The following is a 25,590-nucleotide window of genomic DNA, read 5'->3' as shown; positions in this document are numbered from 1 at the left end:
ACCAAATTGTATCAAGCTCGTAATTAATGTGTCATAGCTATAGACTTGGGCCAGCTGCCACTTCGACAACAAACGTCATTAATAAATTGAATTGACTGGAAAACAAACATATACACGTACGGGTCTGCGGTTCCTTAAGAACCTCGGTCCATTCTTTGTACTGTTGGAGCCTTCATGTCTATCCCGGGATGAATGATAACCATCGCGGCGCAGACTTCGGATCTCCCCGCTGGTGAATGGTACGTCCCAAAAGCTAAATAAACTACAGGAAATGTGGCAAATGAGTAAGGCTCCTATTGGTCGAAGCGCCAGTGCCTCTGAAAGCAGCCATCTGATTGGTTGTTTCGTCTGCGAGCCGATTCGCCGTGTCTGTTGTAGATGGCGGAGCCGGACATCGGGTGCTGCTGTTAGCCGTCTCTCGTTTCATCTCCGGTAACAGATTAATGCATTATCCGCCGGTCGGAGCGTCTAAATTCAAGGACAGAGATAGCGCGTGACTGTCCCGCGTGACCTCGTGAAGCCACTGAATGCGCGCGCGCTGCTCCGACTTTGTTTTGGCGGCTGGCCGGTTAGCATCTTTGTTGGGGGCTGGGGCCTGCGCCGCCGCTCGTCCATTTTAACAAAAGCCGCAGTTCTCCACTGGACTCTCCCGGGATTATTTTTTGGACCAGGCGAAGGAAGAACATGGGTGGGAAACAGGCTACACTTCTGTTTAGCAAGTGAGTCGTTTCCGAAGCGGAGGAAGTTTTCTGTGACCGGAACCAAAGACGTTTCCGCGGGCCGCATCACAACACTTTTAAAGACCACAAAGGGGATGTCTAACGGCGCTGCGGGGAGCGGGGATCTGTCCTGGATGGTAAGTCTAGTTACTTGCCTTTGCTCTAAGTTATGGTGCTTCTGCTGTTTACGCCGGACTTCACGCTCCTGGAGCGGCTTAACACCACAAGAGGGTCCCTTTAAACAACCCCCCTCCTCCCCGACCGCACAACAGACCCAGACCAGGACCCCTGGCAGGTTCTGGTTTAAACTCTAAGCAGTGTCGTAGCAGCTGCCGTAAAGTGACTAGTTTCACAACTGGCTCTTGAAAACACGTATTTGGGCCTAGAATAGCACAACAGTGCGAGGAACCGAAAGTTTCTAGGAGGGCTAAACACACTGATGATAAGTCAACTCTTCACTTGACATCTCTGCGGGTCACAGCTGGCTGCAGTGAGCAGGAGGCCCAGCAGGGGGCGAACCTGGATACTACACTGTAGTAACCCTGTTTGATGAACTCGTGCAGTAATCAAAGCTGACAGTGGCTCATACAGAGATTACTGTGACTGTAGTTGGACAGCCTAACAAAACCATACAACCACAACAAACATGTAATGTGTGATAGTCTATTAGGGACGTCTGCTTGTTTTAAATAAAGCATAATCTTTTCTAAACTTTGAAGAGTTACAGTCTGTAACAAATCTATTCATATTCTTCAAATCTGACAAGAGCTTACACATTTTTTTTTATAAACAAAGTAAAAAAGTCTCCTTATTTAGCACGTCTTATTATTCAGTATGTCTTTCTCATAATTTAGCTCATCTGTCTCCTCATTTATAGTCTGTTATTAAGATAATCTGTCTCATTAAAAAATCTGAATACCGTTCTAACCATTCAGGACATCTCTCCACATCCAGCACATTTGTTTTGTCATTCAGAAAGTCTGCTTCATTGGTAAGCACATCTAACTCATCAATCAAAACATCTGTTTATTCATTCAGAATGTCTACCCAGTCTTCTGGTACACCTGTCTTGTCATTTAGCACATCTGTCTCATCAGCCAAACATCTTTTATCCATGAAAAAACACCTGTTTTATTATTCAGCACATCTGTCTAGCCATTTTGCACATCTGTCTTGTCATTCTGAATGCCCACCTGGTCTTTTAGCACACCTGTCTCGTCATTCCGCACATCTGTCTCATCAATCAAAACATCTGTTTTGTCCATGAAAACATATTTTATTATTCAGCACATCTTCCTAATAAGTTTGCACACCTGTTTCATCATTCAGTACACCCTTCCCATCAATCAAACATCTATTATATCCATAAAAACATCTATTTTATTATTTGGCACATTTGTCTCATTATTCCAAACAACTGTTTAATCCACGAAAACATTCATTGCTTTTCCGCACATCTGTCTTATTATTTAGCACATCTGTCTTATAAATTTGTACATCATTCCAAATTGCCCACTTAGTCTTTTAGTACATATGTTTCGTCATTTTCCAGATGTTTTTTCACTCAGCACATCTGTTGTCATTCAGCACATCTTTTGAACCATTTTGCACACCTGTCTCGTCAAATCAAAACATCGGTTTTATCCATTAAAACATTTTTATTATTTAGCACATGTGTCTAATCATTTTGCACACCTGTCTCGTCATTGAGAACATCTGTCTTATCAATCAGAACATCTGTATTGTCCATGAAAACATATTTTTAAATAATTTGGCACATCTGTCTCATTATTGAGCACACCTGTCTCATCATTCAGCACATCTTTGTAATCATTTTGCACACCTGTCTCGTCATTAAGAACATCTTTCTCATCAATCGAAACATCTGTTTTGTTCCTGAAAACATATGTCATTATTCAGCACATCTATCTCATTATTCAGCTCAACTGTCTATAATCCTTTTCCCACACCTCTCTGGTCATTCAGCACATTCGCCTCGTCATTCAGAACGTCTCTCATCAATCAATACATCGATTTTTATCCATGGAAACATCTAGTTTGTTATTTGGCACATCTGTCTCATTATTCATAATTCCCACCTAGTCTTTGAAGTACATCTGTGTAATAATTTAGCATACCTGTCTTGTCATTCAATGCATCAGTTTCATTATTTTGGACATTTTTCCACTCAGAATGGCAGCCTAGTCTTTTACTGTATCTGTCTCATTATTTAGCTAATTTCTCATTGCGTTCAAAACACGTATCCTCATTTATCACATATGTCTTATTTTTGAAAAATCCTGTCACTATTTAGAACATCTGTCCTGTTTTATTATTTAGCTCCTCTGTCTCCTTAACCATAGAGCACATATTGCCGGGGGATTTTCACCTGAGCAAAAGTATTTACATGATTTCCAAGTCCAAGTCTCCAGTATCATGACTTCTCTCTCTCTTTTTTTTTTTTTTTTAGGATTTCTTTGTTCTCAAATTCCAAAATTCTCTGTCATTGTTTAGCATGTTTTTAAGGTTCTTCCTATGTTTATAGTTTCCATTTTCTTACATAAACCACAGTTGAAAATAAAAGAAAGCTACTCTAATTTATCATGTATTGTCATATTTTGATCTATTTTTTCATGATACATACTTTTATCGAGTTTATTATATCGGGTAAAAATTACCCAGCAAAAGTGATGGTGTAACTTTTTAAAGCGAAAGTGGTCTAGGGTTAATCAGATCACCTCTTATCATTCAGGATAAGTGTTTCATCTTTCAGAGCTTCCTTCGACTGAACTACATTCTGCTGTTTTACCGATGGCCTCATGCGCAGCCTACTTTTTATTTTGAGAATGTGTTAGATTGGGTCCAGGAACCGACCCTGCACTTCAACAAATGTTCCTGTTCTGTAACAGGAAAAGCTGTGTCTGCACATTGTTTCATGGCTTTTCTTTGAAGGACAGGACCTGTCCTCTAAAAGGCAGCAGAAGAGCTTGACCTTTGATGGAGTGGTACTACACTAGTCTTGTATCTTTCTGGTGATGAATGATCTAACGGTGGTGAACTCTTGGACAGGAGGCTGCCAACGGCAGAGGAGATGTGGGAAAGATGGAAGGGACCAAGAAGGAGAAGGCAGGCTCTAAGCTGTCAGTGGAGCGAGTGTACCAGAAGAAGACTCCTCTCGAGCACATCCTGCTTCGTCCTGACACCTACGTGGGCTCAGTGGAACCTGTCACTCAGGTGAGTCAAAATGAGCTGCTATTGGTCTGTGAATGTCTGTTTTCAGGTGAAACAGAAAACACGAGGACCAGTCTGATGGTTTTTTTCCTTGCAGCCAATGTGGGTCTTTGATGAAGACGTGGGGATGAATCAGAGGGAGATTACTTATGTTCCTGGACTCTACAAGATCTTTGATGAAATTCTTGGTGAGTAACAAAGCTGTATTTCACACAGACTGTCTCATGGACGACTTTCTCTCTCAGCTGAGAATTTGACAGCATTTGAGTTGTTCCTGTCACGTTGGTCATCAATCCCACTCTGAAGGATGCCATACTTCCTAGTGCCTCAATGGGTTGGGAGTTACTAAAACACTTTTTAAAGTAAACATCTAAAGATATTTATCATAGCACTATTAATATAATTCTATAATCTAATGAGTTCCAGAAACATTTCAATTTGATGGACTCGTGATGAAGAAGTGAATGTCTGCAGAAACAAAATTATCTTTGTTTTATTGTTTGTTTACAGTTAATGCAGCAGACAACAAACAAAGGGACAAGAACATGTCAGCCATCAAGATCACCATCGACCCGTGAGTGAATCCTGTCGGTAGAGAGTTGTGCAATGTGGTTTGTCCACAGAAACTGGACATTAATTTAAAAAAGAATCAAGTTATCCTTAATTAGTTCTACCACTTCCACATTTAGAATGCGTCGTGTTATGGAGGTCTAGAGTCTAGCATAGGCGTCCTGCTGTGTGTAGATTAGCTGCCTATCTGCTATCATGCAGGAACAGTTGTGTAGACGTCTGTGACCCAATGAGTATTACACAGCAGATAACCACACTTCTATTTTATTATTTTTTTATCAGCTTAGGGGAGGAGCCTGTTCTGCTGATGGACAAGTAGCTGGTCTTCAAACATGACTGCAATGATGCCTGTTCTGTCCTGGGGGGTGGGGCTCGGTGGGGTTTGTTTATATGCAGATGAGCTTGTATTTTCTATGCAGGGTTTTATGGATTTATCTATGGGGAGAAAATAGACTCAGCCCAATTTGTGCTAGTATAATTCTTGATTTGTGTATGTTTGTATTTTTTAATGTTGTAATTGTTGTACTTATGCACAAAATATATTGTATGAGTTACAAATCAAGAGTTATTCACGCAAAAATTGGGGTGAGACTCTTTTCTGTCCATAGCTTGTTGCCTCCTGCAGAAGTGGGTGGAGCTCCATTAGCTTCCCATTCAGGCATTGTTTTGCTCCTCCACCACAGCAACAGCTGCTGATCGAAGCATCACTGTGGTTTGTGTGGTTCTGAAGCAGCTGCTTTTCAGGTTTCTTCATGATTCTTTGCTTAACCCGACCTTCAATCCCCTCGTTCAGTGAGTCCAACACCATCACCATCTGGAACAACGGGAAGGGCATTCCGGTGGTGGAGCACAAAGACGAGAAGATGTACGTTCCAGCGCTCATCTTCGGACATCTGCTCACCTCCAGCAACTATGATGACGACGAGAAGAAGGTCACAGGTGAGGACTCACCTGGAGCACGGTACCTTCATCAGACTCGTGAACACCTCTGGCTCTGCACAGAGGTTTTCTCAGGAGCTCTTTGTGCTGCCGAGCTAACATGAATGTCCACAGGTGGAAGGAACGGCTACGGCGCCAAACTCTGCAACATCTTCAGCACCAAGTTCACCGTTGAAACAGCCTGCAAAGAGTACAGACGCAGTTTTAAGCAGGTGCGTCCTCCCCATCAGACTGATTCTGCTGCAGGAATGAGCTGAAGGCTCCAGCGATGCAGCAGCTGGAACTCACCTGTCATGTGAATGTGTTTGTAGGCTGATAGGCTGTCCGTCTGCAGGTAAGTCCATCTCCGCTGCTCTGTTTGTGGGACACAGTCTGAACTCATGGTGTGGTGGTGTCAGTATCGCAGACTTACAGGCACCAAGTGGTGAAAGAATTACTTTTAAGGGGTTGTATCTGGAGTCAAGCCTATAACAATGTGTCACCACCAGTGGGCAGATCTCGGAGTAGGTTTTAGGCTTTAAAGATGTTTGCCTTCTCCCCCTGCATCAGAGAGTCAGATCTAACCAAACGCTAAACACATCTGTGCTCTTTTCAGACGTGGCAGAACAACATGACGAAGACCACGGAGCAGAAGATCAGGGCTTTCGATGGGGACGACTTCACCTGCGTGACTTTCCAGCCCGATCTAGCCAAGTTCAAGATGGAGAAGCTGGACAAGGACACTGTGGCCCTGATGACCCGCAGAGCGTATGACGTAGCTGGCTCCGTCAAGGGGGTGAAGGTCACCCTGAACGGGAAGAAATTACCTGTGAGTCCTTTTCTGGATTTCTGTGACGTTCCCGTAGCTTCAGCTCAGTGAGCTGTCTAAGGGGAGACATGTTCTCAGCTTTACTGAACCGTCTGCTGGTTCTGGTCTGGTTCAGGTCCACGGCTTCCGGAGTTACGTGGACCTGTACGTGAAAGACAAAGTGGATGAGACGGGCGTGCCTCTGAAGGTGGTGAACGAAACGGTGAACGATCGGTGGGAGGTGTGCCTCACCATGAGCGAGAAGGGCTTCCAGCAGATCAGCTTTGTCAACAGCATCGCCACCACAAAGGTGACCTGGGTTTGAGTGGGCGGGGTCAACGAGGGAACGAGTTTTAACTGTGGTGTATTTCAGGGGGGCAGACACATCGACTATGTGGTGGACCAGATTGTGTCCAAACTCATTGAAGTAGTGAAGAAGAAGAACAAAGCAGGAGTGGTGGTGAAACCCTTCCAGGTGGGAAGCAGTCACTTTGATGTTTCTGGTGCAATTGCTCCAGGATTGGCTGACACCCCCCACCCCCTCACTCTGTTTCAGGTGAAGAACCACATTTGGGTTTTTGTCAACGCACTGATCGAGAATCCAACCTTTGACTCCCAGACCAAGGAGAACATGACTCTACAAACCAAAAGCTTTGGTTCCAAGTGTGTCATGTCGGAGAAGTTCATCAGAGCTGTAAGGAGCACCGCCCCCTCTCCCCATCATCCCCGTTCATGTTGAATGTTGTTTGTGGAGGAAACAAAGCCGATGTGATCTCTGTCGCCAACAGGCCACCAACTGTGGGATTGTGGAGAGCATCCTGAACTGGGTGAAGTTCAAAGCTCAGACTCAGCTGAACAAAAAGTGCTCGTCTGTGAAGCACAGCAAGATCAAAGGCATCCCGAAGCTGGACGACGCCAACGACGCCGGTGAGTGACCACGCAGAGCACATGGTTCACAGACCTCATTTATGGAAGGGTTTCTAAGCCATAATTCAAAGTATTGTACATTATTCAATTGGCAATTCAATTTAGGAATTCATCCTGGAATTTTAAAATCCACTTTGCAATTTACAATTCAATATCAAAATTTTAAAATTAAAATATAAATAAAAAAAAAAAGCAATGAAATAAAGCATTTTTTACTTTTAAAATATTTATATTTAATTGTACATTTTGATATTGACTTGTAAATTGAAAAATAGATTTTTATAATAAAAACCTAATTTGAATATTTACTTGTCAATTGAAAAATGCAATATAATTTAAATAATGGCATCAAAAACCATTAATCTTGTTTTTATTCAATATTCTCTTTTAAAAAATTGTGATATTGAATTTTAAATTTTCATATTGAATTGTAAATTGCAAAATTCATTATCATTTTTCAAGCTTGAATTGAATTACAAATTGAAAAATGCATTTTAAAATTTCAGGAGGAATGTACACATTGAATTTTCAATTGAATAATGCATAATACTTTGAACTATGGCTTAGAAAAACTTCCATACTCATTCATACGTTTTAGCAATTGGTCAGTAGCTTAACTATACAAGTTATTTTGTCAATTCAAGGTGATAAAATCCAGTAAGAAGCTTGAAATGTTTCAAAATAAGCTGCAAACTGTTAGATGTTATGAAAAAGTTAGATTACTTAAAGGAAAAAAACTGCATATGTATCAGAAATACTCAAAAAGGCCCTTTTACTGAAAAATGAAGGATTTAAATCTGTTTATGTCCAACAGATTTATCAAATCTTAAGTCATTTTTACTTTTCTTTATGACCTACAATATTCTCTGTCTGCATTAAAGCAGTTTGAGGAAACACAATGCTACCAAAGCCACCTAAGCTTTGGTTGAAAACACCGACCATCATCTTATCCAAGAATGTTGGATTTTCTTGCCAGAAATTACAAAGAAAGTCAAATTGTCAGTGAAAATAATTTCTTTTAGGGCTAAAACATGCACAGAAACAGATTTGCAAGGATGTTTGAAATCTGGGATTCATCTTTTTTTCATAGAGGTGAAAGTATGACTCAACTGTGTGTGGCATCAGCTGTCAGACACAGGGGAAGAAGTGTGATGATATGGCGCTGTTTTTCTGGGTTTGGGGTCGTGACTTGAACAGAGTGTGAGTCACAGATATCACAGCGTTCTGTTGCCTCTGGTGTGAGTGTTGTTGATCAGGGCTTCCTCCTACCACAGTATAACAACAAAAACCATAAATTCAGCTCCTGAATGTTCGAAAACATGAAGTATCAGGGTTCCACGTGGGGTCTTAAAGTCATTAAAGGATTAAATTTATGACTTTTAAAATAATAACGTATAAAGTATTGAATTTTAATGTCTGAGCCTTAAAAATTGTGCTGGTTGAAGCTTCTCAGTTTTACATTTCATGTCAAAAATTTAAATTTTCGACAATTTTTTTGATCAAATAATGTAAATAAACCAGTTTTTATGCCCACATCTGGTTTGAAAAAAGAAGAACGCTAAAGCATCACAATGCAAACAAAACAACAGGATAAGATCACATTTATCATAAAATGGGAAATCATTAATAAAATGTATAAAATGGGAAATAGTTGGTCTTGATGTTTGACACACATGGCCTTACAAGTTGAAGGAATGCTGTCACTATTAAGCTGTTTATACCTGTAAAAGTTCAACATTTTGAAAAAAATTGTCTAAAAATTATTGAAGTTTGCAGTATTGTTATACTGAATACGTTTCAGTAAAAATATCTGAGTTTTCTAAAGTTTTTGACCAGTGGTGTTAGTTCAACCAGCAGCATCGTTTCACATGCTTCAGTCGATTTAGTTGTTTTTTTTTCTTCTAGTTTGTGTAACTATTGTAGACCATCTTCTGAAGGTCTCATCCTCTGTGTGCTTCTGTTTAAAGGGGGTAAACACTCGTCCGAGTGCACACTCATCCTCACCGAGGGAGACTCGGCCAAGTCCCTGGCCGTCTCCGGTCTGGGAGTCATCGGTCGGGATCGTTACGGAGTTTTCCCGCTCAGAGGGAAGATCCTGAACGTCCGGGAGGCAACACACAAGCAGGTTTGGGATCACACTCTTCTTCTCTTTTCACAAGCAAGCCCTAATGTGAATATGAAGAAAGCGCTCAAAAATGTCCAGGTTTTTAAATGTTTCTCTGCTGTTTTGGGTCATGGAGGTGTTTGTTAATAGTCTTTTTATTTTCACCAGATCATGGAGAACGCAGAGATCAACAACATCATCAAGATCGTGGGTCTGCAGTACAAGAAGAGCTACGACGACCCCGAGTCTCTGAGGAGCCTACGATACGGAAAGATCATGATCATGACGGATCAGGCGAGTCCTCACTCCGAGAGGATGAAGTAGAGCAGTGCGACCGCAGTTCTAACTCTGGTTCTCGACATCCCTCCCCAGGATCAGGACGGCTCCCATATAAAGGGTCTCCTCATCAATTTCTTCCATCACAACTGGCCCTCACTGTTGAAACACACCTTCCTGGAGCAGTTCATCACTCCCATCGTTAAAGTAAGACGGCCTTCGGAGCTTCAGCGGGCATGAGGACTTGGTTTGATGGGACAAATATTTGAATTTATATTTTAAATTCATCAGAATGACATAAATACAATAAAACATCTGTTAAAAAGCAAAAGATTTCTCTCTAGTTTAGGAAATTCTGGGAGCGATCAGTAATTTTTCAAATCAAGAGACAGAAGCTGTTTTAGAAAAATATGCAGATTTGAGCTCTTTGAAATGAGATATTCTTTCGTCTCCTTTTAGTTAAATGTTTCTACTTCCTGTTTTTAACAATGAGGCTTGAATAGCAGAAATGTGATCAACTTTCCTCACAACTGTGGCTGCAGCTTTTTGGATCACCTGGAAGATTTTTAGAGAAGTTCAGGAACATGATCCAGAACAATTTGGAAGTATGAAGTATAGAAATACTAGTTAATAGTCAAATCTTTATCAAAGATGGCTCCTTTTAGGGCACATGTGTTGTTACCAGATTCTAACTGTAGATGGTTTCCCTGCAGGCGACTAAGAACAAACAGGAGCTCTCCTTCTACAGTCTTCCTGAGTTTGAGGAGTGGAAGAAGCAGACGGAAAGCTATAAAACCTGGCACATCAAGTACTACAAAGGTTTGCAGCCTGTATTTTCAGTCTGACTGAGTCAATATATTATATTCAAGCGAGTGAACCCACTCGACCTCTCCTTTAGGTTTGGGTACAAGCACCAGCAAAGAGGCCAAGGAGTACTTTGCTGACATGGAGAGACACCGGATCACATTCAGATACCAGGGGGCCGAGGACGACGCCGCCATCACGCTGGTGAGTTTTCTGGCTCGCTCTCAGGATTTCATGTTTAGTAATACTCCCATGAGTGTGGCAGGGAGGATAATACCAAAACAGGAGTTTATTAGGACTCAAAAAAATGAAACGACATGACATGGTTCTGGACCGTATGGGTTAAAAATGCAGACAAGCTCACGTGGAGCTGAAATGAAATCAAAATTGTTATGCAAATAGTGTTTAAGTGTCAAAAAGTTCAAAATTCTTAGTTGTTCCATTAAACTCATGATGATATTGTGTCTTGGGGCTCTTTGAGTCAATCTGTGATGGTTAGTTTTCCAGATGAGTTCAATCAAAGGAAGAGCTACTAAAGAAGGGCGTTCCACATTTTCAAGCAATATGGGAACAAAAAAGGATTTTTCTACCTTTGATGGCTTTGACAAAGCATGAAAACCTTGAGTATTTCACGAAAACATAAGATCGTACTATGAAAAGATTGGGTCTGATTCAGAGCACTCACAGGTTTGTGCAGATAAAGGCAGAAAGGTTTGTGACAGACAAATGCATCAGATTAAGAGAGCAGCTGCTAAAATACCATAACAAAGCAGTAAGCAGATATTTGAAGCTGCTGGTGTCATTAAGGTGCAGGATCTTCCAGTGGCTTCCAGTTATACGTAAACCTTCTATTCCTAACCAACACTGAAGAGCAGAATCGGCCGCAGTGGGTCCATACATCCATGGAAACTCATTTTTCAAACAGTCTGGTTCACTGATGAGTGCCGTGCAACCCTGAATGGGTCCAGATGGATGGAATAGTGCAAGGGTCGGCGACCTTTAACAGTAAAAGAGCCATCTGGGCTCGTTTTCTACTGATCAAAACCTAGAAGGAGCCGTATTGACTTAGTTTAGACTTTAAGAAATTTGGATTTACATTCATAACCTTCTTTTTGTTCTTTTTAATAATTGTGAATAATGTCTGTTTTTTGGCATGAACAAAAGCAAAAAAATATATAAAAAGAAACTGGTATCTCTCAAAATGGGACTTTTTTTAAACGTTTTTACCTGGAACTCTGTTGTGCAAAATAATGTGGAACAGTGAATTGTTAAGGTTATATTAAAAATACTGCTATCTTCAGGACTCTAATGGTTTGTGACTTGAACTTTTTCTTGTTATTTGAATTGAGTTTTTGGAAAAATAATTGAAAAATATCATTGTTTTATCTGTCTGCAGGCCTTTAGCAAAAAGAAGACTGACGACAGGAAGGAGTGGCTGACGAACTTCATGGAGGACCGACGGCAGAGGAGGATGCACGGCCTGCCGGAGGTTTGTCCTTTCTTCCATCGCGACGATGATCGCGATGACGACTGAAAGTCACTGGAATCCTCTCTCCCTTCAGAAATACCTGTATGGAACGCAGACCAAGCACCTGTCCTACAACGACTTCATCAATAAGGAGCTCATTCTCTTCTCCAACTCTGACAACGAGAGGTCCATTCCTTCTCTGGTGGACGGTCAGTGCGCTCTGAGCTGCATCTTCAGATGGGCTCTGGAGGAACTCTTACAGGAGTTTGTGTTCTGTTCAGGTTTAAAGCCGGGCCAGAGGAAGGTGTTGTTCACCTGCTTGAAGAGGAACGATAAGAGGGAGGTGAAGGTGGCCCAGCTGGCTGGTTCTGTGGCAGAGATGTCTGCTTACCATCATGGAGAGGTCAGTTTCTAGCTGGTGGGGCAGAAACCCCTCAGTTTGCCTGTGACTCGGAGACTATAATGGATGAAGCCTCTTTTCTCCTGTGCTGCAGCAAGCTCTCATGATGACCATCGTGAACTTGGCGCAGAACTTCGTGGGCAGCAACAACATCAACATCCTGCAGCCTCTGGGTCAGTTTGGTACTCGCATCAACGGGGGCAAAGACGCCGCCAGTCCTCGTTACATCTTCACCATGCTCAGGTAAGTGAAGGTTCCTGTTTGAGGGGCGGTAACACCCGCAGAAGGATGACCACGCCCTCCTTCACAGCCCCCTCGCCAAGCTGCTGTTCCCGGCTGTGGACTCCAACCTGCTCAAGTTCCTGTACGACGACAACCAGAAGGTGGAGCCTGAGTGGTACATTCCCATCATCCCCATGGTGCTGGTGAACGGCGCAGAGGGCATCGGGACGGGGTGGGCCTGCAAAATCCCAAACTACGACCCCCGAGAGATCGTTAATAACATCAACAGGATGCTCAACCACCAGGACCCCCTCCCGATGGTAAGACAGCAGAAGCTTTTGTTGATGTGGGCGGAGCTACATACAGCTCATCAGCGTTTTCTCCCCAACAGCTTCCCAGTTACAAGAACTTCAAAGGAGTGATCCATGAACTTGGCCAGAACCAGTTCCTGGTCAGTGGGGAAGTGTCGGTTCTGGACAAAAACACAGTCGAGATCACAGAACTTCCTGTGCGGACGTGGACGCAGGTGAGCTTCAGCTCCGCCTCCTCATGCGGTTGAGTGGCTTACAGAGGAGTTAACGTTGAGTTTATGTCTGCAGGCCTACAAGGAGTCCGTCCTGGAGCCTATGCTGCAAGGAACCGACAAGACCCCCGCCCTGATCAGCGACTACAAGGAGTACCACACGGACTCCACCGTCAAGTTCGTGGTGCGCATGTCAGAGGAGAAGCTGGCTCAGGCGGAGGCCGTCGGGCTCCACAAAGTCTTCAAGCTGCAGTCCAGCCTCACCTGCAACTCCATGGTGAAACTTGTAACGGTTCATCGCCCCCCCCCCGTGACCTCTGCGCCGCTAAACCGTGTTGTCCTTCTACTGCAGGTGCTGTTCGACCACATGGGCTGCTTAAAGAGGTACGACTCGGTCCAGGACATCCTGAAGGAGTTCTTTGAGCTGCGCCTGCACTACTGCAAGCTCAGGAAGGACTGGTTACAGGGCAGCCTAGGGGCCGAGGCGGCCAAACTGTCCAACCAGGCTCGCTTTGTGCTCGAGAAGATCGAAGGAAAGATTTCAATCGGTACGACTGGCAACAACAGCTTTTTTACTAGTCCTTCCTGCAGCAAAGGGGTTTCGTCCAGCTGTAAACTTTAGCTCTTTAGCTTTAAAAACCTTTGTATTTGTGAAACTGGTGCTGTAGCACCTTCAAGGGCGCAGCATCCAGGGATCCTGCAGATGGTTTAGCACCCCCTGCTGCCAGGCGGCTGCATCTGCAGGACAGTTTTAGGTAAACCTCAAACGGTTAAATAATTATTTAGCTTTCTTTGGTTTTTGTGACAAAGTTCATCCTTAGAGCTGCTCTCTGAGGTCTTCAACAGAATTGTGATCTGTTTATGTCCTAACATATGAACAGAATATCATAAATATCCTGGTTTGATGACTTTTGGTTTTGTTGAAACTCTTGTTTTTGGTAATGTGCTGTTCCTCTAAAAGCTTTCATTTCATCGCACAGAGAACAAATCCAAGCGAGAACTCATCCGCATGCTGGTGCAGAAAGGCTACGAGTCGGATCCTGTTGCCGCCTGGTCAAAGGCTCAGGAAAAGGTACAGAATCATTGAGGACAATGACGTCAGGGCTTCTCTCTACTCAGTCGTCTTCCTTTTCAGTCTCAGGAGGAAGCAGAGACTGACGGGAACCTGAGCGACAGCTCGATGGACTCGGGCTCTTCGTCTGGACCGAACTTCAATTATATCCTCAACATGCCTCTGTGGTGCCTGACCAAGGAGAAGGTGGAGGAGCTGCTGAAGCAGAGGGATTTGAAGGTGATGCTCCACAAGGAGTTTAGAAGATGATCCACTTGAGACAGCGCCCTCGAGTGGACATTTTCTAATGAAATGTGTGTGCAGAGAGGTGAGCTGGCTGATCTGCAGAAGAAGTCTCCTGAGGATCTGTGGAAGGAAGATTTGGCGATCTTCATTGAGGAGCTGGATGTAAGTTTTTCTGTTGGTATGCAGACTAAGGTTCAGAGTAAGGGATTTCTTTGTGGAGTGACATGCCGACTTGCCTGCGCCAAACCTCTCCTCTCGCTGTATTTCCAGTGTGCATTCAGATGTTCTCCGTTTGTAGAATGACGTTTCTGTTTTCCTCACCAGAACGTAGAAGCCCAGGAGAGAGAGGAGCAGAGTGCAGGCCGGGCCATCAAGCTGGTGAAGGGAAAAGTCGGCAAACCTAAAGCCAAGAAGATGAACCTGGAGGAGACCATGCCTTCACCGTTTGGACGGCGGGTGGACCCTCCCTCTCAGCCGGTCAAATCCGATGCAGCCAAGAAACTGTCCAAAAAGAAGAAGGTCGGTGCTTCACGTGGCGTGGTCTCCTTCAATAGAGGTCCAGAGGGGGGAATGAAGCAGCTTTTTCACAGATCGTTCTTTATCCTCAGCCTGAACTGGACCAAGTGAAGCTGGAGTTTGATGATGACGAGGGAGGAGCCGCCGCCGCCGCCGAGAACTCTGTGAGCAAACCCAAAACTCCTCGAGTCAAGAAGGAGAAGAAGGAGCCAGGTCGGTACAAATCAGTTCTTCTCGTGTTTGTTTATCTGTAAATGTGCTCATCTTATCGCTAATCTTCCTCAGGAGCGCCCAGAGTGAGGAAGCAGCCCACACCCAAAGGTACTCCTGCAAAGAAGGTGAAGAAGAGAAACCCCTGGTCTGATGACGAGTCCAAGTCCGAGAGCGACCTGGAGGAGAACGAGCCCATCATTCCCAGAGAGACCAAGTCTCAGAGAGCGTCAGGTAGTCTCTCCTGTCCTCACTGGAGGAAGTTTTCTCCTTTCTTTAATGCAGCTCAGTGTCATTTCACAAATTCTGCTTCCCTTCAGCTTCCAAACCAAAATACACATTTGACTTCTCTGAGGAAGAGGATGAGGAGGACGAGGCGGCAGACGAAGAGGAGAAGGGAGGCGACGATGCAGCCTCGTCTCCAGTGAGGTCACTGAAAGATGACTTTGGATTCTCTGAGAACAAGAGTCGCTTCAACGACGATGACGACGAGGAAGAGGAGCTGGAAGTCTCCTTCAATCCACCCAAGCCGAAGAAACCGTAAGGTTGAGATGATGCGTTCAGGTGACCGCTGCCGCTCGGGGGCTGAGAGTTTCCTTTCTGCTTCTTTGAAGGGTGCCAGCTAAAAAGGAGACGACCAGCAGCTTCTCGTCCAAGACGGCCTTCTCCGAGAAGAGCAACGACAGCGGTCAGTTGGCGCTCTGCGAGGCAAACGTGCGGTGAAGCTGCAGCTGCTGACCGCAGGTTTGTTTATGTTGCAGACGGCTCCAAGTCCGACAGCGACGACGACAACGGTCCAGTCTTCAACACCTACTCCAGCAGCTCCGCCTTTGACAAACTGTCCCAGTCAAAGAAAGGTACCTTCCCGGTCTGTGCACCAGGGGGCGCTGTGGCTCAGAGTGTCAAGCCCCTTTTCCTTTGCTTTTATAGGGACCAAGAAACCCTCCAACCCAACTCCCAAACCCAAGAAAACACCAGCAGCAAAAGCAAAGAAACCGGATAAATCCATCTGGGACTCTGATTCCGACACCGGCTCCAAGAAGTCGTCAGCAACCCCCAAAGGTACGCCGCCCCCACGGAGCAAGACCAAATCTGCTGCTGGAGCCAGTAGTCACGTTTCCTCGTTGTTACAGGTAAAGGACGGGGAAGGAAGAGGAAGGGATCTGGATCTGAAGATGAGTACAGTCCAGTGAAGAAGACTTCAAAACCTCCGGGCAGAGTGAGTCTCCTCCATCTGTGTGCAGATGTCCACGTCTTCTAGAGGAGAGGAGGACTTCATGAGGTGGCCTGAACCTTCAGTTGTGGAAGATGAAGATGTCTTCTCCCAGAGAATTGTTTCCAGATAGATCTCAGCAGTTAATACGCTTTGAGGCAGTTTTTTTTTTTAAGTAACCATTTGTGGTTTCAAATTCTTAGCACTAGCATGAATTAATTATTAACTTTCAGACACTTTCTGCAAAAACTTCAAAACTTGCGCAGTGTTGTGTCAACGTGAAAGATTTAAACACAGAAGCTGAAAACACACATTTTCATTTCACATTTGATATCACTTTGTTTTTCCACGCAGAAACCTCCGTCTGACGACGACGAAGACAACAGCAACGGCCTGAGCGCCGTCAGCAGGCTCACCCAGGAGCAGCCGGGCCGCGCTAGGAAGGAAATAAAGTACTTCAACATTATGGACGACGACGACGACGAGATGTTCGATTAAGAGCCGGTTCCTCACAGACTTTTGTACATTTCCCGTACCATGTGTTTTCATTAACGGTGGCGTTCAATGATTTTTATGTGTAGGTGTTTTACACTTTTTATTAAACATAAACAGGTTTGTTTTCTACGCTCATTGAGATGTTCTGTATTTGTCTGAAGCAGCTTTTAGCCGTTTAGAGCGCCGTTCTGTAGCACATTTTAACTCTTCAGATTCTATGTAACTTTTTGAACATGAAAGTAAACGATGAATTGTCTTCAAGTCTGCTACTTTGTCTCCTTTTTAACAAAACTTGTTTGTGTGATAGTGGGCGTGGCTAGTAGGTGGATCCTTCAGAGTGGGCGTGGTCAGTAACCAGCTCAGTTAAAATAAATATACTTTATTACTTTAAGAGGACAGCTCATGTTAAAGAGCACATGACCATAAAAAGCAAATGTTAGGATACAAACAGACATTTTTGAAACACAGGCAGAGTCCATGGAGGAGGGGGGATGGGCAGCGGTAGCTGATATGATAAGTGCACAGCTGCCCTCCTCCAGATTTACACAACTGTACAACACTGCATTTGACTGCTGAGGTGGTGGAGGCGGAGTCTGAAGACACTGATGTTCACTGGGAACACCTGACGGTGGCGGCGCTGCCCCCTGCTGTTCCTGCAGGCACAGAGCAACTCTTACATTCATGGTCACGTGGTTTCTGCGCCGTTCTTTGTAGAATTAGCAACAAGCGTCGTCTTTTACATGCTCCTGCACGGGCCCCCTCCACCGGTTGAACAGAAGAGCGCTAGCTCGAGGTGGCGTTTGTTAGCAGCGTCTGCCTCTAACGAAAAAAAATGTACACAGACTGAGATCAGGCACCATTCAAATGTTCGGTAAATACGGTTCACTAACACCCGGAAATATATATATCAGAAATTTAGCAAAAGGGAAATCTAAAATAGATTTAGTGCAGAAATCAGCAACAATAGAGAAGCAAAGATTTTAGACTTTTCTTACAAAGCATATGAGAGTTCTGTCCAACAGACACTCCCTACTTGAATTCGGCAAATATTAGCATAAACGGCGTAGAAGAAATGCCACTTTTCCAATCGGTAACGGAGCCAAAAGTGTGATCTGGTGCACGTGAGGAGGGCTCTAGCAGCTACAATCTGGAATGTTCTGTGCACAGTTCTGCTCTCAGTCTCTCCTCCAAACTCTAGGTGGCAGTATTGGTTTTTTGTTGTAGCTGAAGCTAACACTACAAAAGCTGTTCTCTGCAGGACCTTCTGCCCAAGTCTTGGTTCCTGATTCTTCGCATCAACACACATTCGAGTTTATTGCAGCATGCATGCATACACGCCGCAGCATCACCTCGGAGTCCCCGCCCCCTTGACGAGGACTAATAGGGGAGTGATGAAGGAGTGTGCATTAAGACCCTGCATGGTCTGGGAGGAGGTTCACGGCAGGCTGCTGTGTCCTCCTCATGCTAACATTTTGTAGTCTGCGCTGCATTGGCGATGGCGATGGAGTGGGTGGAGTCATAAGGCTGAAACAGTAACTCACTAAAACAGAGTCAGACTGAACTTGATGAAGACTGATAATCTCCCGAATGGTTTCTAAAGGCTAACATTTAAAAAGTCTCCTTTTATTTTCAGTTCGGCCTCAGAAAAATTAACTTTCAGTATTTTTTGATCATGTCTGCTGGGAGGGCGGAGTTAGACGAGAGCCTGAAGGAATGTAAACGAGTCAGAGACGCTATAAAAATAAGAAAAAACAAAAAGTTACCTTCATGATGTCTGTGAGCAACAACATTCAAAAGAGCACCTGCAGGACTGTTTTCAGCCCTTTTCAGACAATCAGACAGCCTGTTTCTTAAACGCTATCTTCCTGTTTTTGTCTGCTTACAGTCTTAGACTGAAGTATCCGCTTAAATCAGCCTAAAATTGGACTATTATCAAGCAGCTGTTAGTCTACCGACCGGCTGATTTCTGCTTGTCAGTCTAATGTTGACCTGTTTTCAGATTGATATCGTCAGACTCTCAGCCTGCCATGAGTCTGTTTTCCGACTGTTTTCAGCCATCTCTAAGCCTGACTGTCAGGCTGCTGTCACCCTGTTTTCTGACTGTTTTCAGTCTGCCAGACTATATTAACCTGTTTTCAGATTGTTATCGTGAGTTTTTAAGACTGTCATCCTGGCATCAGTCTGTTTTCTGACTGTTATAAACACATTTCCAGACTCTTAAACTGCTATAAACTTGTTTCCTGACTGTTTTCAGCCGACTGTATGCCTGTTTTAAACCTGCCATCAGCTTGTAGACTGCTACTGCTACAAGCTTTTAGACTGTCCGACTGCCATCAGCCTTTTTTCTTACTGTTATTGGACTGTTTTCAGTCTGTCAGTCTAATATTAGTCTGTCTCCAGGCTATTTTCAGCCTGTTTCTATACGTCAGCCTGCTATCAGCTTGTTTTTAGACTGTTTTCCACCTGCCATCTGCTTGTTTTCAGGCTGTCTGCCGGCCGTCAGCCTGTTTTCTGACTGTTATAAAGCTATTTTCAGTCTGTCAGTCTAATACTAGTCTGCTTCCAGACTGTCAGACCGCTATAAACTTGTTTTCAGAGTGCTTTCCACCTGCCATCAGCCTGTTTCTTTGACTGTTATAAACTGGTTTTCAGTCAGTCAGTCTCGTGTTATTTCCAGACTGCTAACAGCCTGTTTTCAACCTTGACGCCTGCCTGACCTTTAGGACTGTAAAACAGCCCTCTGAATGCATGAAAAGAACAGAAGAAGCTCTCCATGGTATGTACAGCGGATGACCTCATGCAGGTTAGAATTTACACAGAAACCAGATGAGCTTCATATCCCTGGTGGTTTTTTAAGGGCCACGCCCCCTTGTCCTGTTTTACAGTGACTCCCCACAACATAAACTCAGTCCAGAAAGATTCACTCAGAGCTTATCCTCCAGAACGATCCACAGAGAATGAAAAAAAAAAAAACAGAATTTTTAGTTTGCATTAGTTTTGAGAGTTGGGACGATACAGCGTTTTTTGTCTTGTCTTTGTTTTTTTAACTTCCCCTTAGGGTTCATCACTGGATGATGTTGCGGCGCCCCCCTCATTGTCCAAGGACTCTGGTGACTCTGGTGCATCAGAGGCCTTAGGGGGACTGTCTGTACTGCTGGGGGCGGCACCGGCCTTGGTGGAAGTGTTGCCGCTGCTCTGGCCGTCCTGACCATCCGAGTTCTCCAGCATCTCCTGGATGAGGGGGGGCATGGAGCCTGGAATCTCCATCTTCAACGAGATGACACGTTCTGCTCCTGCAAGAGCACAAAACCAGCACCTTTGGTCACTGTTCTGGATTCTGTTCTTCAGAAAACTGGACTTTAAAAGTACTTCTAGAAGATGTTCCAGCTTGTTAAGGTAAATTAACTCCTAAAGTCCAGTTCTTTTGAACAACAGAATCCGGCAAATAAATTTTAAAAACGATTTCATAACTCCATGTTATCCACAAACTCAGACCTTCACAGATAAAGCCATCTTCTGTTTTTTAATGTTCATCACAGCTCTCCTCCAAGCCCTCACGAGGATCTAGACTTTCCCCTCACCTTTTGCACTGATGCTGCGCAGGTCTGTGATCTTCATCAGGGTTTTGGGGAACATATGAGGTTTGCTCGGTCGCCGCTTCCTCACGTAGATCTTCAGAGCTTCCAGAAGCGGCTCCTGAAGCTGGTCCACCTTGGAGGGTTCCTCCAGGTCTTGACGGTCTGAAATACACACACACAGAAATCCTGACCTAAGGTCACACCACAAACCAACATAGACATTTGATGTATTTAACCACTAAAGTAAAGTGGAAAAAACAAGAAAATTACACAATATTTAATAAAAGTAATTATAAATAAAAAAAAAGGGAATTTATAAAATAAAATAAAAGGTGCGTGAATGGAAGTGGATTAAACTGTCAAACTGGCAGCTGAAATCCAGCCAGCAGGGGGCGGTACAGAATCAAAGATGCAGTTGGATAAGAGCAAAGGCTCTGTGGGAGGAGCCTGTGAATTACAGAAAATTGGGGAAACTGTTCGCCTGCATCAGCTTTCATGCCCGCAGGAGGCTGACCCCACATTCATCCGGGAGCGAGCGAGCTGCAGCTCCACTTTAGAAACAATATTTGCTCTCTGCAACGGGTGAGGATCAGTCAGAGACCTCTGAGCGTGGGGGCCTCTCTGACACCACACACCTGGATGTCTGCCTTTAAACCTGGAATAACGCTGCATATATGATGAAATCGGGCTGCAAACATCTTTCGTCAGGCGGATTCTTCCCGGCAGCACCAAAATGAAAATGCACGATGACACGTGGGATGATTTATTTGTAGGTTCTGCAGGTTTATAGGTTCAAAGCTGCTGTTGAGATAAAGACGTCCATTTATGGTAGTGTGGCTGCTTTGCTCTTGTTGTCATTTTGATAACTAGGATTTGTGTTTTGGGGTTTATCTCCAACCATCAACCCAAAATATGACAAATTCTTCACAGGTGATGCTCGATGATTCACGGCTGTACATAAGGGGAACTCTAAGTTTTCTGCTTTTCCGATTTCTCCCGCGCCCCACCAAATTTCTACCTCCCGAGATGAGACAGATGGCGCTGAGGAGGCCCGTCTCCGTGTCGTCCATCTCCATGGGCAGCAGCTGGTTGGCGAAAGTGAAAACCAGGTCGGTCAGGGGGCCGAAGCCGGCGTTGTGCATCTGTGTGCGGTTGAGGGTGAGTCCGTCGGAGAAGGTCATGGTGTCCTGGTCGGGGGTGTACCTCGTACAGATGCGGAGGATCTGCCAGAGACACAGAACGCCGACGGGTCACAGGAAGTTGACAGAAAAATGGGTTACAGCAGGGGTGTCAAACTCAATCACACAGAGGGAAAAAATCCAAAACACACATTAGGTCAGAACAGGATAAACATTTTTTGAACACTAAAACTACATTTTTTAACTTTAATACTGTAACTTTTAAACATAATTATGAACTACATAAATAGCAGAAGATTATCTGTGATAACCTTAGTGTGAATGCTGTAAGTTGAATTTGGCCTCTGAAGATGCTAGTGCTGATAGTTGAAGATGCTGAAACTGATAGCAAAGTCACTGAAGCTAATAGCTAAAAAACCCTGAAGCTGATAGCCAGCTGAAAGATGAGATAAATGCCAAATTAGCCTAAGAAACTAAAAGAAAAACAAACTTCTAGGTTAGCTGAAACAGCTAGCATGTAGCTGAAATATTAGCTAGACTAAAAAATAACCTAAAAAATTTAATAAATGCCAAAAAAGTCCAAAAAGCTAGCAGAATGCCAATTTTTAAAACTTTCACTTTTTAACATAATTGTGAAATATTAAAAAGGCAGGAATATTATTACATAAAAAATCTCTCCATAAAGACATTTTGTCAAAATTATACAAATTAAAAATAAGTGCATGATAACATCTTTCCATCAATAACAATAAAATAAAATGATCTGGAGGATTGGATAGAATTACCCAGAGGGCCGGATCCGGCCCCCGGGCCTTGACTTCGACACATGTGGGTTACAGTGTGACTGTGTGGCAAAAAAAAAAAAATGTAGAAAATTATGAGATATGAAGCAGCTTAAGAGGCTTTCAAAACATAAAAAAATGAGCTTTTTAGGATACAGCTACTCTGTTCTGCCTCGACTGAACCTGTTGGAGTGAAACCCCTCACAGTTCTCATCACACAGCTGCTGTCAGATCTGAAGTCCCATGTGGAGAGGACAGCAGCTACAACACCAGTGAAACAAATGCCAGACCACAGAACCAGTGCTGATCGGATAAAAGAAAGGGAAAATGATCTGTGTGTGTTCAACAGTTCAGTTTGGGTCAGAACCATCCAGTCTACAGAGCTTTAGGAGTCTCTGGGCACGAGCATGAGTACATTCACGCCATGAAGATGCTGCAGCCACAAACACGCAGTGACCTTCCTCAACAGAACCAGCTCTGGGTCTGTCAAGTGTGTGTGTGTCAGGGGTTTGTTTGTTCGTGTGTGTTTGCTAAGTGTGCATGTCCAAACGCGTGCCTGTGTTTTGTGCGGCTAATGAAGCGTCTGATTGTGTGACAGCCTTTGAAGCAGTCTGAGCGTGCTGCTCTGACAGTGAGTGGCAGGCGTGTCTGCAACATGAAACAGAATAAAACATGCTCTCTGGCAGCCACTCCTCCCGGCTGGCCGGGCCTGCGCTCACACACACATTCATGCACACACAAACACACTGTTTGATCTGCCTTTGACGCGCTCTCACCCAGCTCCTGCCTCCATATCTGTGCCCTTCACCGCAAAAGTGAGATGATGATGATGATGATGGCAAACCAGAGAGCGATCACAGCCGGCCTTCAGCCTCTGAGTTCAGGGCTCTGCTGTGTCACGGCTGACGGGAGCGTCACTCAGAGCAAACTCTCACAGAGGAGTCTTCCTCCCTGGAACTCTTTCACATGGACGACAATTTAGCCACTAAGCTGGACCCCACCCTGATTTTAGCTCCTTTAAGCACACAAACACACAGACGTGAGAGTGATGCTACAACAAAAGAGCTCTCTGCCAGTAAATCCTCAAGAGGAGCCTCTTCTAAAGCTTCTTAAACATGTCTTCAACTCTGAAAAATGTCCTTCTCAACTTCTAATGGTGAGCCATATATCAACATCTGCTGCATTTAAGGTCAGAGACAATTCAATCAAAGCACCAACATATTCATGACAGAAAGACAGACAAATATTCACTGAATGGATATTATTTGATGTCAAACTTTAGTTTCTAAAGGACAAAATGAAGTGGGAAAGGCTTTTCCCACTTTTACAAAGTTTCAAAAATTCCAATTAGGTAGCACCAAGTATAGGTTGAAGCTCTGATGGGTCCAACCACCAACCAGCCAAGAAAACCCTTAAAAATGTACAAATTTGAGTTAGAATTAACTCAAAATAACAGACTTAGACATTCCACCCAATCAGATGGGTATAAATAGGAAATGAAGCAAATTACATTTAAAAAATTATGAAAATAGACTAAATATGTTTATTTTTTGCTGTAAAGTTGGGATATTAACCCTTTAACACCCGTGTTTAAGCTCCAGTGTTGAAATTATTTCAACAATTGTAACTTTTAAACCATTTACACAATGAATTCCAGTGAATTCTGAACTGGAGAAAAGCACTTTTGTGAAGATATGAAACACTTTATTTAAGTGAAGTTTTTACATAATCAAGGTAAATCAGCTGATTCTGTCCCAGAGAAAAGCAGCTTTGTGCCTTTACACATTTATGTTAGTAAAATGTTACATATCAGTGTAAAACCAACATGCCATAATCAGCTGATTAATATGGATGGCGTTATCGATCATGTCAAAGATGCAAAGATATGATATGACATTTCAAAACAAATGAATAAATACATTTTTTCCTCAAATTACTATTTTGTGTGCATAAATTACTATTTTCTGAGCACAGGATGCTAATAAAAAAGTATTTTGCGCACACAAATTACTAATATGTGCTTTGAGGGAACATTCTCTCTTTAGTGTCATGTTCGGGAATCCGTAGTACAAAGAGCAGATCCATAGGAAACGGGTCCTGTCTGCAACCTCCCTCTAGTGGTTTGTGGTGGAACTGCAACAATTGTTGTTTCCTTCTTTGTGTCAAACTCAAGAACTGAAGTTGGGCCTTGAAGGTCGAGAAAAATGTGACACTAATCTTTGTAATACTGGTAAATCAGAAACACTTGTCCCCCTGCAGGCCAAGAATGGGACAGCACCTCCCAGATGAGCAACACAAAACTTATTTAAATGTGTTTGTCTGTATTTTTTGGAGTGCTGCCACAAAGGATTATTTTAATAGTCGACTAATCACTGATTATTTTTCCCGATTAGTCGACTAATTGGGTCATGTGCAAACTGGATGTAGAGCACACATCTTAACTATTGCTTTAACCTAACTAAACACTAGATATATAGCCTTACCTGTGATAATGCTAGTGTGAATGCTGTAAGCTGAATTTGGCTGCTGAACATACTAGTGCTGATAGCTGAAGATGCTGAAATTGATAGCTAAAAACGCTGAAGCTGATAGCCTGCTAAAATATTAGTTAAATGCCAAATTGGCCTAAAAAAATGTGATAAAAAGCCTAAATTAGCCAAAATAGCTAGCATGTAGCTGAAATATTAGCTAAATTCAAAATTAGCCATAAAAATGAAATATATATATATTATAGCCAAAATAGCTAGCATACAGCTGAAATATGAGGTGAACTCCAAGTTAGCCTAAAAAATGAAAAAAGATTCTAAATTAGCCCAAACAGCTAACACGCAGCTTAAATATTAGCCAAACTCCAAAAAGCCTAAAAACCTTAATAAATGCTAAACTAGTCTAAAAAGCTAGCAGAATACCGTTATAACTTTCAAGTTTACAACACTGACTCCATATAATATAAAGTAACGGCTAAACTATTTTAATAGTAGCTCTAATTGTTTTGTACTTATTTGCTTTTGTATTAGTGTTTGCTAGTGTGTGTTTTTGTGTTACATAATTCTGGCCCTTCAGTGGTGTCTTTAGAAGACTTTCAGGGAGGGGGACATGATAGGTTGCTTGGGTTAGTGTGGATTTGGGATGAAATCAAATGAAAAAAAACATTCTGAATAAATTCTGGCAAAATGTTTATTTAAAATCTAAAATACTGATGAAATTTCATCACATGCAGCCATGTGAAAAGCTTTTAAAGACTGACAGAAGTTCATTTTAATACGATTTAAAGTTAAAATTCTCTGTTTCGTTCATTTAGAGGAAGAGTCAAACAAATTCCACAGACTTCTGAATGAACTGATGGCTCCAGTTCTCATTTTTCAAGTTTAAACAGCAAGAAATGGAAAA

General features: G+C 43.3%; 2 protein-coding genes across 2 annotated transcripts in view; one reads left to right on the top strand and one right to left on the bottom strand.

The window, feature by feature from the left end:
- The first annotated feature begins 353 nt into the window (after positions 1 to 353).
- On the top strand, positions 354 to 16,962 carry top2b (DNA topoisomerase II beta). Its single transcript, XM_024295511.2, has 36 exons — positions 354 to 856; positions 3,789 to 3,953; positions 4,048 to 4,138; positions 4,461 to 4,524; positions 5,314 to 5,459; positions 5,574 to 5,671; positions 6,055 to 6,267; positions 6,383 to 6,556; positions 6,620 to 6,721; positions 6,803 to 6,940; positions 7,035 to 7,173; positions 9,141 to 9,298; positions 9,446 to 9,571; positions 9,650 to 9,760; positions 10,267 to 10,372; positions 10,452 to 10,561; positions 11,754 to 11,846; positions 11,920 to 12,034; positions 12,107 to 12,228; positions 12,320 to 12,468; positions 12,536 to 12,767; positions 12,839 to 12,973; positions 13,047 to 13,247; positions 13,323 to 13,518; positions 13,951 to 14,042; positions 14,106 to 14,261; positions 14,346 to 14,429; positions 14,592 to 14,786; positions 14,876 to 14,996; positions 15,069 to 15,227; positions 15,314 to 15,533; positions 15,608 to 15,681; positions 15,755 to 15,850; positions 15,924 to 16,055; positions 16,127 to 16,212; positions 16,561 to 16,962. Exons 1-36 carry the CDS (start codon positions 815 to 817, stop codon positions 16,702 to 16,704), a joined length of 4,785 nt encoding a protein of 1,594 aa, XP_024151279.1. The 5' UTR covers positions 354 to 814; the 3' UTR covers positions 16,705 to 16,962.
- A 102-nt stretch (positions 16,963 to 17,064) lies between these two features.
- The window catches only part of LOC112160942 (retinoic acid receptor beta), a 77,536-nt gene continuing 69,010 nt past the window's right edge, over positions 17,065 to 25,590 (bottom strand). The window contains exons 9-11 of the mRNA XM_036214221.1: positions 21,298 to 21,502; positions 20,283 to 20,441; positions 17,065 to 19,994 (exon numbers count right to left, since the gene is read on the bottom strand). Of these exons, the coding sequence (XP_036070114.1) occupies positions 19,756 to 19,994; positions 20,283 to 20,441; positions 21,298 to 21,502 (603 nt within the window). The 3' untranslated portion in view covers positions 17,065 to 19,755. The remainder of the gene's footprint in view (positions 19,995 to 20,282; positions 20,442 to 21,297; positions 21,503 to 25,590) is intronic.

This window comes from Oryzias melastigma, linkage group LG11, assembly GCF_002922805.2.
Source record: "Oryzias melastigma strain HK-1 linkage group LG11, ASM292280v2, whole genome shotgun sequence".
Lineage (NCBI taxonomy): Eukaryota > Metazoa > Chordata > Actinopteri > Beloniformes > Adrianichthyidae > Oryzias > Oryzias melastigma.
The sequence above is the reverse complement of the archived record's forward strand: the minus strand, read 5'-3'. Positions and strand labels throughout refer to the sequence as shown.